General features: G+C 39.3%; 1 protein-coding gene across 8 annotated transcripts in view; it reads right to left on the bottom strand.

Moving 5' to 3' along the window:
- The window catches only part of NCKAP5 (NCK associated protein 5), a 1,211,030-nt gene that overhangs the window by 323,542 nt on the left and 870,416 nt on the right, over positions 1-17,072 (bottom strand). For all 8 annotated transcript variants that reach the window (XM_070799923.1, XM_070799938.1, XM_070799949.1 and 5 more), the window contains one exon: positions 7,576-7,725. In XM_070799923.1, the coding sequence (XP_070656024.1) occupies positions 7,576-7,725 (150 nt within the window). The remainder of the gene's footprint in view (positions 1-7,575; positions 7,726-17,072) is intronic.

Genomic DNA, 17,072 nt, shown 5'->3' with positions numbered 1-17,072 from the left:
TACCGTAAGACAGGTATGTCTGGAGCTACCTGTCACCAGGCTGTCATAGAAACTAAAGATTAAAAGGAAACAGTTAAGGATTTCTACTCAGACAACCACCAGTATGCTGCTTCATAACTTGTAAAATTTCTTTTTACATTGTCTTAGGATAAGAGAAGATGGACTTCTCAGGTGGTACTGTGGTAAAGAACCTGCCTGCCCATGCAGGAGACAGAAGAGATGCACGTTGGATCCCTGGGTCAGGAAGATCCCCTGGAGAAGGAAATGGCAACCCACTCCAGTATTCTTGCCTAGAGAATCCTATGGACAGAGGAGCCTGGAGGGCTACAGTCCATAGGGACACAGAGTCGGACACGTCTGAAGTGACTTAGCATGCATGAAGGAGAGGACAAAAATGAGGGGAATAAGAAGGTAAGAACTTGAAGTCAATCAGGAATGCCATGCAGCAGATTGTTTCTCATCAGCAAAGAGCCAAAGTCAGACCTAGGTGTTTCAAACCCACAGCCATGGCAGGGGAGCCATCAAAGGCCACTGCGGGGCACCTTGATTATAAACTTTCCTTAGGTTCAAAAGCTCTCTGGCAATGGGCACATATGGGAAGGGCTTCTGCATTTGAGTCTGAAGATTTAGGAAAAATACTACTCAAGACGGGGTACTGAGTAGTACTGGGAACAAAGAAAGGTTAGATTGAAAAGTGGTTGAAACCAATGAGTTTGGTACTGAACTGGACCTAAGGTGTTTCAACAGCTTTCAGTGTTATTCTAAAAGCTGTATTGGTGGTTCTCAATTCTGGTTGTGCATCTGAAACACCCTCAGGGTTTTATAAAAACCCAGATATTTAGCCTCCATCAATGGCACCCCACTCCAGTACTCTTGCCTGGAAAATCCCGTGGATGGAGGAGCCTGGTGGGCTGCGGTCCATGGGGTCGCGGAGAGTTGGACACAACTGAGTGACTTCACTTTCACTTTCACTTCACTTAGACTTAAAGACTTGGAATTTCCTGGGTTGTCTCATAGGCGTCTGGTTTTTCAGAAGCTCCATTCCCGCATGCAATTCATCCCTCTTATGCTTGCAGATGTCATTGCTACATTTATATAGGAGTGAGTTATATCTCTCACTCCTAACTCATGGAGTTTGCCCTTTCTACTGGATGGTTCCCAATGGCGCATCAGCATGCCCTAACATCTCTTGTCTTTTTAAAAGAGTTCCTCTTGTACAATGTCTCTCTCCAGCTATGACTCTCACCCATATTGGCTTGACTTCACCAGAAACCTTAGAAGAGCTATCTATCTCCATGATGTCTCCATGTCTTTACCTGCCTACCAACTCAATCAGAAACTGTTGTTACTAGGCTTTTAGCTAACCCATCCCTTGCCAGAGCCAGAGAGGATTTCTGTGTTTCCTCTCTCTTATTCTCCCCTCAGCATTCGACGAGGTTGTCCTTGAAACACGTTCTTCCTCAGGCATCTATGACACCTCATCGTTCTGATTTTTCTCCCAGCTCACTAGCTACTGTTTCCTGGTCTCATTTGCTGGCTCTTCTTCCTCTGCTGGACCACTAATAGAGAGGTGCCCCAGGGCTCTGTCCTCTGCCTCCTTAAGGTCCACCTTCATGGCCTTATTAAGTTCCACAATGTAGAATGTCATCTATATTCTGATGACACTCAAATCTATATATCTAGCCCTGACCTTGGCCTTGGATAGCCAATTGCCTATCGAACATCATCACTTGAATGCTTAATAGGCATCTCAATTCGATATGGACACAGTAAATTGATGATGGTACATTTCTTCCCCAAGCCTTGCCTCTCTCAGAAATCTGGAACACCCCACGTTCAGTTACGAAGATCAAAAGCCTAAAAGTCATCGTTGTATCTCATTTTCTCTATATTCCACATCCAATACTTCAGTAATTCCAGTAGGCTTTACTTTTAAAATATTTTCTTATTTGACTATTTCTTGCCAGCATAGCATAGAGAAACTACACAACATGAAATCAAATTCTCACACTTAATCTGATCTTGGGTAAGTTACCCAGCTCGCCTGGAACTCCAGTTTCATTATCTGTAAAATGGGGATACTAATCATATACATCTCACTCCACAGGGTTGCTATGAAGATTACAATAGTGTATATGTGTACATGTGTGAAAATCATTACAAATCCCCACTAGTGCACTGATATTACTGTATAGTTTTATTGTTTTTACTCCCTGTTAGTCCTAAGTTGCCCAACTAGACCAGTCTAATAATATGTTTTGTTTGGAATCTGAAACAACCTCCTACCTGATCTTCTCTACCTCTGTCCTACTGCTGCTGCTAAGTCTGACTTTAGTCACGTCTGACTCTGCGACCCTATGGACTGTAGCCTGCCAGTGTCCTCTGTCCATGGGATTCTCAGCCCACAAACCAGCAAGAATTGTCTTTCTAAAGCACACATCAGATCATGCTACTTCGCTAGTTAAAAATCTTCACTGGCTTTCCTTTCCATGTATCATTATGTTAGAAGTCTTTACTGACCTAGAAGGCTTTAAAGGGTATAGCCTCTGTCTACTTCACTGAACTCAATTTCATTCCAGTTTTCAAATCTTATATCTTATTTCCCTAGGACAAAGTTCTTAGTTCTGTTCCCCTAAATTGTCAAGTTTTCTACCATCTCTGGGCTTTCGCATTTACAATTTCTTCTTGTTCGTCTTCTAGACACTTACACAGCCGTCTCCTTTTTTTTAGTGATATTACCTCCACATGACTCAATATGAGAAGCCATTGGAGATAAATACCTCTCCCATTTCCATCCCCAGAATCTCTACTACTGTATCACCTCACTGTTTCTTATTCAGAGGGTCTTATTTATATATTCCTTGTTTGCTTATTTATTATTTTATTTAAGTTTGTACATTTTGTCTGCATTCCCTGGGGTTGACTGGGGTTGAGGACCATGAAAATTTATCAAATCCCAGTGTCTAGAATAGTGTTTGGCCCATAGAAGGCATTCAGTTAATATCTATTGACTAAAAAATCAACATATAATTGTGATGTGTGGCCAGATTTGAGAATTGCTATTCTAGACTACCTCATTTTAAACAGGAGTTACGATTAACAAGAATGCTTAAGCTTAGCACTTTAATTGTCCTACTTTCACGGAAAGTTTAACTGAGCCAAGAAAGCTATTCACTTTAACACATTTAATTGCCATATTTTTTCTGCACAGAGTAAATCTTTCCTATAAGAAGCTAAGTTCTTCTGACTTCAGGCTGTAGTTAGCCTAGGCTTCAGCATGAACCTGGAGGCTCAAAACTCCCAGATGGTCTCAAGCCAGTCCTTCTGGCTAGAGTCTGAGAATGAGAGACGCAATGGGAGTTGAAAGTGAGTATAGGGATGTCCAGGTTGACTTTTGGTCAAGTACGAAGTTGGTTAATGCATAGGGAGAAAGAGCTCTTTGGTCCATAGGGAGAGGGTTTGGAGACAAGGAATGGTGCATTTCAAAGAACATGCCAAAAGCAAACCTGGAGCCTGAGTCCAAAGCCCAGGAGTAGAGAATAAGGAAGATACAAGGTCAGATCAATGGACTGTGAAGGTCAAGTCTGGGAAGAATCTTTAAATCAATGGTCCGGGATGGGGTAGGAGAAAGGAATGGCAGGGGCCTATGACATGGTGGTGCCATGTCAATGAAAATGGTGAGCTCTATTCTGAGAAAGCAGTCTCTGATAGCAGCCATAGAAATCTAAACTTTTCTTAAAAACAGAAAATACCATACTTAGCACTTAAGAGTTACAGAAAATGTCCAAGCAGCATCCAGATTGCCTATATGGTCCTTGTGGCATAGACATAAAATATATCAAATGGTTTCTCCAGCAGACATCAGGATCCCAAATGAAAATTATCATTTAGACCAAGGGGAAGCAGTTGCTGGGTGGTGATGTGAAGTGCCCTGCTCTTCTGCATCAACACTTGACAAATGCCAAAACCAAGGCACTGAGTAGAGAAAACAACTGCTAAGAGAAGAAAAAAAAAGTGTGACATGCATGTGTATATGAAATTATTATTTTGGCTGCTGGACAAGGAGTTCTTTTTGGAAGGTTAATAAATGTCTTATTTAGCAAAATACCTCGATGAGCCAGGGAACAGTGTGGAATGAGACCATGAACGAGGTACAGAGACCAACAGAGCTCTATGTGACAATATGATGGGGAGTATGGCAAGGGGAGGGGGAACTTGTGAGAAAAAGCTGGTCTCTGCCAGGAGGCTTGGAACTGAGAAGTGGCCAGTGAGGAATGCCCAGCAGCTGAGGGACTTGGAGGGAGCGCTCTCTAAAGGGTAAGTGCAAAGCCCTTAGCCTTGGGGACCTTCTGCATGACTACATATTCTTTGTGGGATTGGATTTTTGGGAAAAGTGAGTAAAGTGGGTTCTGTTTCACCTGAGATTGATTCTGAAAGAAGAGGGATTGACAGTTGAATGGTATAGAAACACAGCCCCTGGAATGACCACAAGAGAGAATGACTCAGTAGGCGTGGGAGCACTAGACTTTCTTCAGGCTGGGGGATCTGGTGCTTGGACAACATATACTTAATTCTCAAAGTCTGGGATGACTCGACTATAATCTAGGCTGTTCATTAAAAGATTCATTTTATTCAAGTACAGTTGATTTACAATGTTGTGTTAATTTCTATACAGCAAAGTGATTCAGTTATACATATATATGCATTCTCTTTCATATTCTTTTCCACTTGGTCTATCACAGGGAACTGAATATAGTTCTCTGTGCTATACAGTTGAACCTTGTTGTTTATCCATTCTGTATATAATAGTTTGTATCTGTTATTTCCAAACTCTCAGTCTATCCCTGAATCAGTTCAGGCTGGCTTTGAATAATATTGTGATATTCATCAAGAACATAATATTAGAAGTCAAGTTTGTGTCTCTTCTTTTCTGCACCTATTTGTAGAGCAGAAATGAATGAAATCATCTTTCCATCACTCTGACAATCATAACTCTCTGCTTCCTACCACACCAGGGGCCAAGAGATTAAGGTACAAAAATATGATTGTTTCAAAAATACACTGATGGAAAAGAAAATATTTTTGTCTTTCTAAAATCTTGCTGCACGACATCAAAATTCACCAAAGTAATTTTGAAGCATTATGGTTAATTCACCAGCAATCTTCCAAAAGAGCATTTTGTTAAAGTGTAGAAATCTATGTGGGGGTCTGTGAGCAGCTCTGATTACAGTCTATCAAAATCAGTCTTTTATCGTCTCACAGTAATTGTTAACTTATGCAAAGGGTTCTATACAGAGAACACAAATACTAAATCTTAAAAAATAAAGTAACACAAAATTCTTGAAACAATCAGAGGATGTATAACTGTGTGTGTGTGTTTGTGTATGTGATATGATTTCTTTTTATTATCGGTTTAGGTAGACAATAGTGACTACTATTAGGAGCAAGGAGAGAGTTCTTTACTATTCAGTAAAGAATTTTAGGAAACAAGTCATGACATTGTGACTAGAGAACATTAATTTAGGAAATAAAATATTTTTTTAATTAAAATTGCAGGGCTTAATGGCACTTAGAGATATCATCTATTGCATCCAACTGATCCTGGAGGCAAGAGTTGTTGCCTGAAGTGTAAAGATCTCTGTGAAAGAAAAAAGAAAACAAAAAACTGTTCTCTCTTACTCAGTGAGGGTTTAAAAAACATTTGCTGCCAAAGATATTTTTTAGAAACCTCTTAGCTTGATTAAATAAAATATCCTTCAAAAGTTGTCTCAATGACAATTAGATGAACTAAAAGCAATTCTGACTGTGATCATCAATAAGACTAACAATTTAAGTATGTGGTTCTAGGTAAATTGTAATATCAATTCATTTCTACAATTAAATCCAGTTAATTCAACATCAAGACAAATCTGAGTTCTCAAAACTCTCAGATAACAGCCTCAGTTTCCCTTGAGAAGGCCTTTCTACCTTTCACAGTGATTATCTTGAAAATGACAAATGAGAACCTTTCGGGAAACAGGTGAATATTGGCCCTTTGCTCAAAAGGAACTGCCAGAGGGTCCCTAAGTTGACCTCTCTTCTGCCCCATATGTGACCTCACACACTAAACCTTCAGTTACTCTGGCGTGGAACAGCTGAAGTTTTTCATTCATAGTTCTTGTATTAATGATTGTACTTAGATAAAGAGGAGAAAAATCATGTAAGGAAAGGTAGGGGCCTTGGAGTAGGAGGATAGAAAAGACCACAGGCCAGGCACTGTTGTACAAATATTAACTCACTCAGCCCTCATTACTTCCCTGTAAGGTAAGTTACTATTTTCCCCAGTTTTGCAGTTGAGGCAACAGAGGCATAGAGTCTAATTGATTTGCCCAAGGATTCAAAACTAGAAAATAATAAAACTGAAATTCAAACCAATCTGTGGGAATCTGTCTCCAAAGTCCATAATCTTATTCCTTTCACTTTACTATTGCTGAGGAAATTAAAGTAAAAATGGCATGCATCTAGAGACAACACGGTAAGTTAGGATTAGGGACAGAACTGCAGAAGTCAGTAAAAGAAAAGAAGATCTTCCAAGGTCATGTTTCTTTATATTACCGCAGGAAGTTTCAGGATTCTGTAGACCCTGTGGTGAAAGTGAAAGTTGCTCAGCCGTGTCCAACTCTTTGCGACCCCATGGACTGTAACCCACCAGGCTTCTCTGTCCATAGAATTCTCCAGGCAAGAACACTGGAGCTACATTTTTAGATATTGGCTGAGGCCCCATTGTGCCTAGTTTAAGAAGAGGTGGCCTTACCATAGTCTTTGCTTAAAAATAATTACGTTCCAGTATTATATGCAAACAAAACATTTATTGAAAGGAGGTAAGTCAACTCACAGAACAAGGCATCTTTGCTGGATCTTTAAGCATGTGAACTAATAACTAAAATGCTCTTTGAGGGCTGCTATAAACATTCAGGAATTAATAGCTGAAATGATGTCAAATGCCACTAAGTAACAGACCAGAGGTGTGGAACTGTTTTGAAGGACTACAGCAGTCAAAAACCCTCCTTAAAGTACCCTTAGTGCAACTTCACCTCTATTTATTTATGTTTTATATGTTGAACTTCAGCATAAGCTTTTTCTGTTTTTTGAAGAAATAGCTCTACTGCTTAACATTATTTTTCTTATAATTGTCCTTACACAGTATTCAATAGTTTGTTTATTCATTCATTTATTCAATCGTTAGGTATTGGGAAAATAAAGCAAGAATATCACTCAGCCTTCCTTCAAGGAACTTGCAATTTTAGGGAAACTGATCTAGTTTGAGGGCCATACAGAATTTAAGATGAATTCTTGTCTTATGTACTCTTTTCAAGGCAAGACAGTCATAGTTACTAGGTTAGGACTCATTCAGTGAAACAAATGTTAACGTTATACTCATCATTGACAAAGGCATCTCAATGGCAGCTACTAGATCCTATTAGTCTGGGAGAACTAAGAAAGGGAGATTTATCCTTTCTCAAAAGCAGTGCCAATAAAAGAAGTAGAATGCGGTTATTTTTCTTTAAACGTGTAGAAAATGGTTCCATTTCTTACCTCTAGAGCTTTCAATCTTTCTAACAGCCATTTGGTCTTGCCTTTCCCCTCATCTGCACTGCTCCCTTCACTCCTCGAGTCCTCATCTAGCGCCATGTGACGGCCTTCCAAAGCCACCTTGTGTTTTCGCTCTTCTTCTGACAGTTTTTCCTGAAGCAAGAAAGAATTGTTGTTTTTAGTAATCTTCACTGAAAAATAAGAAAGAGTTTAAGGTTGAAAAGTCTGGAACCTTCCCACTCTTTTTGCTTTCTTTCCAGGGCTGAGGTAGAGAAAATTTTGCTAAACAAATTCTGAGTGGTGCTTGTATTAGTGGTGCTTAATACTATAAACACAAGAGATAAGTTTAATGAATTTTGGCAGGTCAAGTCATTGGGTTACCACCACTGAATGCACATGTCCTCTGCCCTGCTGGAGAAGTGACTGAGCCCACAAAGTTGTAGGTGAAGTCATGTGGTTAATTCACTCAGATCTGCACCGTGAAAGTCAGCTCTGCTCTAAACTGCGGGAAAGTCAGTCAGTCTTGATACCTGTGAATAGCTTAGTTCCGCAAAAGAAGATCATCAAAGTCACTGGACGTGCAACCAGTATAAGGTAAAAGAAAATATGACAAAATATCTAAATGGTAAAGAGCTCAGAATTCTATGCTGAAACCACTTAGTTCCTTCTGCTCAATAATGACATGGCTCTTAAGGGCCCTATATAGAGCCCCCTTTCTAGAAACTACTTCGGGATCTGTAGTATAGCCTTGAGGCAGACATAAAATGTTATCTTGCCTGGCCTCCCTGTTTGTTGGTGGCTCCTTACTCAACCCTGTCACTTGCAGCTTTTTGGAAGTTGGGAAGTATTAATTTCAGCCTCATGACTGGCTCTTGCTTTCAAGGTAAAAATAAATGTCAAGAGCATATCATATGAAAAAAAGATATCTCATCCACTTTTATACATACATCAAGACACTGTGCTACAGAATCTGGTGTCATCATTCCATCACGCTTTTTAACTCTAACCAGAATGCTGTAGAAATCTTTGTATTGATACAGCTGGTTGCCAACCATGTGGGCTAAACTGGATTTCAGTGGTGAGAGGTTTCTTTATATTCAGCACTAGACTGATATCATTTGCAAATATAAAAGTATTAAGAGATAGGATTCTTAAAAAACCCACTGGGAAAAGAACAGCATAAGCAGGAAAAAAAACAAACAAACAGGTTTTTTAACTGTGTTCATAAAAGTGTTTTGCGTGTTCTGAAATTATTTAACTTCTTTTTTGAAAATAAAATATGAAGGAAAAAATTCGATGTATATGTACACATGTATAAGTATACTTGCATGTATAAATACATAAAACATTGGAGACTATATAGAAACTTAACCCATGTTAATCTGTTTCCTAACAGATTTCAAGATATAATTTCCATTTCTTTATATAAATGTGCAATTGACTAAGCAGGTGATAGCTCTTTATAAAATCCGGCCTGGGTGTATCCACATACAATGTACAGGTGTGTCCACTTTTGTAGCTGGAGTTAGTACAAGCTCAACAAGTTTAAAGTGCAGATCCCCAAGCCAAGACAAACATCCAGGACTGTATTTTTATAGCTTTGATTCTTTAAGGTTTGTTCACTCATCAGACCTTTATTTCCATGATGACTTGAAATCTGCAGTTACAACTCAATTTATAAATACAATATTGTAAAGTAAAAAAAAAAAAGAAATAAAGAGGTCCTTCTATTTCTCTTTTAAGATTTGAGAGCACTATACTTAAATGCTAAATTGGGATTACAAAGCAAGCTTTAAAAAAATATATCATCTACCACTATTTCTATGTGTGTGTATATGCACAGAAGTAATTAGGATTCTACTTAATTAAATAGAATTATTCTATCTAATTAAAACAAACAAAGAAAAGTCATTGGTATAAACTGAAAGCCAAAAGACTTTGGGATATGGCAGCCAGATCCCACATCTACCATTTATCAGCTTTGCAAATAATATTGGGCAAACTACTTAATTTCAATAATTCTTGGTGTCTTTGTCTCCTAAATGCTTAAATGAGGTTAACAGCCTCACACATAACATGCACACATCTACAGTCAATTCTCATTATTCATGATAGTTGTGTTCACTGAATTAACAAATACTGAATCATTGCTCCTAGGGGAGATATAGGGTTAGGTTTCTGGAAGCCTTTGGTTGCAACAGTTTCATCACTAATCAATACGTAATCTTGTTTTATGAGTGTTTCTATTTAAAGACATCTTGTTTAATATATATTGTTGATTAATTTGCACTGAACTAACCACAAAAGGCACTATAACTCATGCTCAAACAAAGCTTATCTAATAGCCATTTTCTCCAGGAGGCACATCACAGCCTTCTTGCACTTCGGAAAATTAGATAGCAGTTCACACCATGTTTGGGGACTATTTTCAACAGTGAGACCACTCACAAAAAAATATAAAAAAGTGGCACTAAACAGAGTGTTAAAGGACACATTTCCAGTGGGAGAGCTGAAAAAAGAAGGCAGGACATTGCTTTGGTTGACCTAAGCTGGGATAATACAGGTATTGAATAACTTAAAGCTTTCACCCCTCTGCAAATGTCCATGAATAACCATGAAAGCACAGCAGGCTTTCATTTTGGGGTTGCAAATAAATTTTCGGTAGTAAGTGAATTCAGAAAGTCCAAAAATAATGAGGACTGGCTATATGTATGCATACACTCACATTAAAGTGTCTAGGCACAGTGCCTAAATATTATTATATGAACAAACTGGACACAATTCAGGATAGTATAGATTATATATGAGTATTTAGGTTACATAAAATTCAAGGGTCACTTTACATAATTGAAGAAAGGGTGATCAATGATGACTGGGAGGAGTGATTTTGTGGAAATGGAAATGACTTATGCTTTGGTGGAGTGATACCACTTGAATAGGTAGAGAGGCATAGGATGGGAGTTCTGGTTAAAGGGAACATTGGAACAAAGGCCCCCAGTCAGGAATGCATTTTGTCCTTATTGGTTCATGAGGAAACCGGTTTGATTATCTTGCAAGAAAAACTGAGAGGCAGGTAATAGAACCGGAGAGTAAAAGAAAAGGGTTACTGGAAATGGGAAAGAAAAATTCAGATATCATTCATTAATTCATTTATTTATCCTATAAATGTTTCTTAAACACAAAGTATTGGACATTTGATAGTCTAGTACTAGAGGTATGGCAAACAAGACAAAGTTTCTATACTCTATGAATTTGTATCCTACGTGTGGGAAACACAATCAACTCCAAGTCAAATCAGTAAGCTCTATAACTGCAGCCAGTGGTACGATTAGGGACAATATGAGATACGGTGTCATCAGTGTAAGGTATGTCTGAGGAGGTGGTCATTTAAGCTGAGACCAAATGATGGGAAGCAAGCAGCTGGACAATGGTCTGGGAGAGAAACACTTCAGGTAGAAGAAACAGCAAAGCAAGTACCCAGTGGCAGGGCTAAGCTTGTCTTGCTGACCAGTTGAGGGAGAGTCTATGTGATGGAGCATAGGAACTCTTAAGAGTAAAGAACAGCACAGAATGAGATTAGAGAGAACATGGCAGTCTTTCAAGGCATGGAAAGGGGGTTTGGTTCTATTTTAAGTGCAGTAAAGAGGAACTGGAGGCTAAGTAGGGGAGTGATAAGTTCTGGTTTACATTTTAGAAATGGCATCTTAACTGCTACAATGGACAATGGGCTGTGGACGGAAGGAGCCAGGAGACCAGCTGGGAGGGTTTTCTACAAGAAGGAATAAAAATTAGGAATGCTCTGAAAGTATTGGATGGGAACTCACCAAAACCAGTTCTCATACTGGATGGTAGGCCAGACGCCCTGGATTTAAAATCCTGGTTTTACAATTGTGCCCCTTGCCGGGCAAAACATTCAATCTTTTCAATTCCTCACTTTCCCCCAGATACAAAATGAAATGGATGGACTAAATGTCCCTTGCAATATAAAGGTTCTAAGAATTCAATTATTCAAGACACAACTTTCAGGGAGGAAAAGTTATTAATATGCTCAATGGTAACAGAAATGACAAGAATGACAAGAGGACACAAAAAGGACCTCTACGTTTTGTAATAAGAAGGCTGTTAGTGGGAACTTGAGAGCTATTTGACTCAAGTGCGATGATGGTAACCAAATTGTCAGTGGTTATGCAAAAAGTGAAAAGAGAAAATAGCAGCAATTTTCTCAGATGCTTATTTGAAAGAGTGGCAGGGAAGGAAAGGAAATATAAAGAACTACAGCCAAAGAGCATTGAAGAGACAAGTGGAAACCTTGATTTCAAGATGCAGAAAATTGAGTTGTTTGAAGAAATAAAGAGAACAGGTGGAACTAAAGAGATGCTAGCAAATGTGGTATGAAGATAGGAAGAGATCTCCCAAGCAGAGAAGGCAGAGCATTTCGAAGGGCTTTGAAGGAAAAGTCAATGTTTTTTTTTTAATGTAGTTCCCTGCAAAATATCTTGTCACAGCGTAATCTCCCAGTTAGTACTGCTAAGTCCTTAGTTAGTGTCTAGCCTGAGTTCTTAAAGAACAAGGATTTAAACGCACGTAGTCCATTTGAGACATGCAAAAAACATCAGTTTGGAAGTGACTTAAGCAAGGGAGCCACTGGGGGCATATTACTAACCAACTGAAGTTAAATCCATGGAAACTCAGGGAAATGGAACAAAACACAGAGCTCAGAATCATCCCACCCTAGGGCTAAGGGTGTATGTGTGTGTGTGCTCAGTCACGTCTGACTCTTGTGACCCCAGAGACAGTCACCTGCTGGACTCCTCTGTCCATGGGATTCTCCAGGCAATAATACTAGAGTGGGTTGCCATTTCCTTCTCCAGGGGATCTTCTCAACCTAGGAATCAAACCCAGGCCTCCTGCATTATAGGCAGACTCTTTACCAACTGCAAGGGAGTTGGGACATTCATGCACCAACCTCCAAAGAATCAGTAATTGGGGGCGGCTCCTGGGGTGTCAGTCTCCAGGCTGCCACAGGCAGTAAGGTTTTTAAAAATACTTCTCACATAAAAGCGCTCTTCAACACACACACTGATAGCTAGAGATCTCGGGAGCACTCTGGATGACTTTGGGGTATGGGCAGAGCGTCGTCAATGTCCTCTACAAGCAGAGAGGAGATTTGTGACTGCTTTATATGACCCCACCAGGAAAGAAAGCCACATTTGTACATTTCTCAGGCTTAAACGCACATTTTATTGTGTTTCAATTCTATTAATAAAATGCCCTAAAATCAATCCAGTAAGCGCTATAGAGTTATCCATCCTATCCTTTTCTTTACTCTTGTCTCTTTAAGCACATACCAATGAGAGTGTTGGAGTGTAATGCAATATTGAGGAGGAAGACAAATGGAAAGGACATATTAAGTAAACAGATGAGCAAAAGAGGAAAATAGGTGGAGAGAAACAAGGAGAAGGGGGAGTTGTGGGAGAGTTGGACGGCTAAACCCCACTGACAGATGACTACTGTCAATTTCAGACAGGACAGCTGTTGGATTTATACTATGCTTAAAAAGCATGACCATATTTTAAAAAATTAAGTATATGAATTCTATACACACATAAATAACCCATTTCAACCAGAAATATTAGTCTCTTTTCTATTAATAATTAATCTCCTGTAATTTACCTGGTAAAAAGAGAGCAGGACAGAGGTCAGAAACATATTTTAAATAAAATATATTCTTCATATAAACCTCTAACAGGGAAACAATACAAATGAGCCAAGTCCACTCCTGAGAATGGTGAACTGTGAAGAGAATAAGTTGATTCCAGAGGTGACCTGTTTTCATGTTTCAGTCCTTTATGGACTTTAATCAGCAGTGAATTCTATAAAAGTGAGGCCACCACAAAACACTTTCACTCCCCACATATTTCATATATGGTTGAGACCATAAGCTTGTTGCTCTCAACAAATACCAGCGGGTATGCAGGAAGTTAAAGATTTAGAAGTTCAGTTAGTATCCAAGGGTTTAAATCAAACTCTGGCTTGAAGGTACAAAAAGCAATCCTTGGAGCTATAAGTTTCTTTAAGCGGTTACCAGGGCAATGATTCACCTGTGGGGCAGCCCTTATCTTTTGTTCTCACGTAGTCAGCATCATCAGACCTATGTAAAATAATACTGATCAACACAAAGCCCTCAGGTGCATCAGCTCAGCTCAGACAGATGACAGTCCGGGGGGCTCAGTTAGTTCAAAGAGCAGGCAGGCCAGCCCCTTACAGATGGCCAGCTACTATCCAAAAACATCATTGAGGAAAGTGATCATAAGACCCTGCTTCCAAATTATGTCCTATTCATCTTTTGGTCACCAGCTTCCCCTAGCCCAGCACAATGGGATTCAGGCATTCATGAAGTCATCTTACTTTATAACTAATTAATTAATCCATCCATCCAATACATATGTACTGAGTAGCTTTTGTATGCCAGGCACTGTGGAAGATGCCAGAGGTAGAAAGGTGAATAAAAACACATGTGGAGCCTGTGTTCATGAAGCTTAGAGTCTTGTAGAAGGAGACAGTAATCAAAATGTCACCAGCAAATATAAAATAACACTGTGATGTGTGCTGGGAAGAAGAGATTCCAGGAGCTCTGAAAAATCATTACTAGAGGGATGCCAGAGAGGTTAGGAAAGCCAATGCTCATGTTTACCACCATGGCAGTTAACCAGGAAATGCCCATGAGGTTGGGGAGGGAGAGAGAAATTTTTAAAAAGTCTGAAAGGAGGTATGTGTAACTGGGGAGGAAAGTGAAGCTCAGTGGACTAATGAGACCATGCCACAGGCCAAGGAACGTTGCCTTTACTCCAAGGGCAATAAGAAGCCATGGACTGTTTTCATGCACGTGTGTGTGTGTGCACATGCACACACATGATACAGGGTGGGGGAAGTTGACAAGACAGGATCTGTTTTCTAAAATAGATCCCTGGTCAAGTGTGGAGGATGGATTGGAGTGAGGTTAACATAGACGTGGGGAAAATAAGATGCTACTGCAATAGTCAAAACAGGAGTTTGGATGATTAAAGTGACAATTTCACAAAATGAGACCTCATAGTCTGTAATTATCTTATGATTTTGATTCTTTAATATGCAGTTACTCCAAGAATGACAAATACTAAAATTTCCTTAGGTCACTGTTGTTGGCTGGCATCAGTCAGTCATTGATCAATGGGTGTGGGGAGCAAAGTGTGGCTTCTTTAAAATGCAGATACCTTGGCCAACTTTGGCCCCAGTGGATTACAATATCTAGGAGTGAGGCCAGGGATCTGTAATTTTAGAAAGCACCTCAGGTAATACTAATCTACGTCCAAATTTAAGAGCCTCTGGACAAAGATGCTTCAATATATAAGATAAATCATTTTTACTTTAGATGAGCTTTTGAGGTTGTCCATTTGATTTAATTCTTACAATTATTCTACAGAATAAACAGAATAATTATAAGAATGTTGCAGAATTGCCTGGTGTACAAGCTTGGCCTTAACATGGTGGCACTGCTGCCTTCCAGCCCATCAACTGGGGGAGTGACATTAGGTCTGAGCCCAGGACTGCGAGGATCATTAAAGATCAAAAATTTGGGCAAAGGGGAAAGGCAGTGTATGCCACATGTGGACAAAACTTGGTATTCCATTTGACAGGATAAAGGGAGCGTCAGCCTCCTCTGTTTCTTGAGGGCCATCAAATTCCATCTCACTGTGATCTATTCTAATCCAGAGTGGGAAGAGACCCATTTTAGTTTTAGAACAAATAGAAATAAAAAATTTACATTCCAGTCCTAACTCTGCCGCTAACCAGCTGTGTGATTTTAGTCAAGTCACATAACTTCTCTGTCCCTTAATTTCCTCATCTGTGAATAGAATATACAGAAATAGACTGTCTCAAAGGTCCCTCCTAGCTTTAAATGTGTACGATTTTGATCATCTGTAAAAACTCAATTTAGAAGAATAAGTATTTAAATACTACTGAAGTTCAGGAATGTTAATACAGAATGCCATTAAGGTTAGATCTGTCTAGGTAATAAAATCTGTTTGCTTCTTTCCAGAGTGTGTGTCTGTCTTCCTTGGGTAAAAACCTCCCCCACACTTTTTTTTTTTTTTTCTGTATACTTCTCTTGGGCCCTAGGATAGACATCACCTAATATAATCTTTGCATTTTTTTCTTTTTTTGCATTTAGCATGTTTCATTCTCTGTCTGTAAGAAAGGAAAGACCTGGTAAGCAATATTAAGGGAGAATTTAGTGAAAGATACTTGTAACACTCACAGGAAATCATGCCCAACATGAGTCCTGTATGTGAAAAGAGTCTTTGCTTAGAGGAGGAATGATTTCAAGTATCTTATGGTTGCAAGTATTTTTTTTTTGAAATCACCCATCTCTCTATTTTTATTATTTTTAATTCTGATGGTCAACACAAAGCCAATATACAGAAACTCTGCATATGTGGTAATAATAGTTATACTGTATTCCAGGTCATTCATTATTTTTCTAAAGGAGATTGTCCTTAGCTCCTACCATGAAAAGGAAGGAAGGAAGAAGGGAGGAAGAGAGTGAAGAGAGGAAGAGGAAGGGAAGGGAAAAGACCCACCTCAAATACACACAGTGTTCTAACTTGAAGATGGCAAAATGAAACCATGGGGATATGAAGAGATAACTATCTAACTCTGGAAAGACAGTCAGTCAAGGAAGCTGGAACATGTTTTTCATTTTGGATATCCAGCCATGTGTTAAATATCTGCCTACTAATTCATAGTAAAAATATAAAAATACATAATTTAAGACTGATCACATAAGGAAGAGACTTGGGTGGTATCAGCATAAAACATTAAGCCCTTTCCAGAACACAAAAGACATAAATAGCATCTAATGTTTGTAGAACACTTCAGAGTTAAGCCAAATCACCTCATGCATATCATTTAACATACTCACTGCCATGGGGACATAACACAAACAGCCTGGGATCCCTTTATAGATAAGAAAACAGGTTCCAATAGGTTGCAAAAGTATAACTGTTAGTCGCTCAGTTGTGTTCAACTCTTTGTGACCCCATGGACTGTAGCCCCAAGACTCCTCTATCTCTCTAGGCAAGAATACTGGAGTGGCTTGCCAAGCCCCTCTCCAGGGGATCTTCCTAATTCAGGAACTGAACTCAGTTCTCCTGCACTGTAGGTAGATCCATTACCATCTGAGCTGCTAGGGAAGGCCAATAGGTTACAGAGTCCTGTTAATATTTAGTGGCAGAGCCAGAATTTAATTACAGTGCAATTTCAAATGTCATGCTCTTTCTACAGGCCCAGTTACTTCTTTTGGACTTTCCCATGTACCTATAGATCTATCCCTACTGCTAATTCTATCTGAGAATCTGTGATCGTTATCCAACTGTGGGCCATGCTGCGAGACCACGTCTTTCCAAGGTTCCCTGGTCATTTATCTAGGGAGCAGGTGATTTTATCAGAGACGTTGGATC

This window comes from Bos indicus, chromosome 2, assembly GCF_029378745.1.
Source record: "Bos indicus isolate NIAB-ARS_2022 breed Sahiwal x Tharparkar chromosome 2, NIAB-ARS_B.indTharparkar_mat_pri_1.0, whole genome shotgun sequence".
Lineage (NCBI taxonomy): Eukaryota > Metazoa > Chordata > Mammalia > Artiodactyla > Bovidae > Bos > Bos indicus.
Note: the sequence above shows the minus strand (reverse complement) of the source record. Positions and strands in the feature narration are given on the sequence as shown.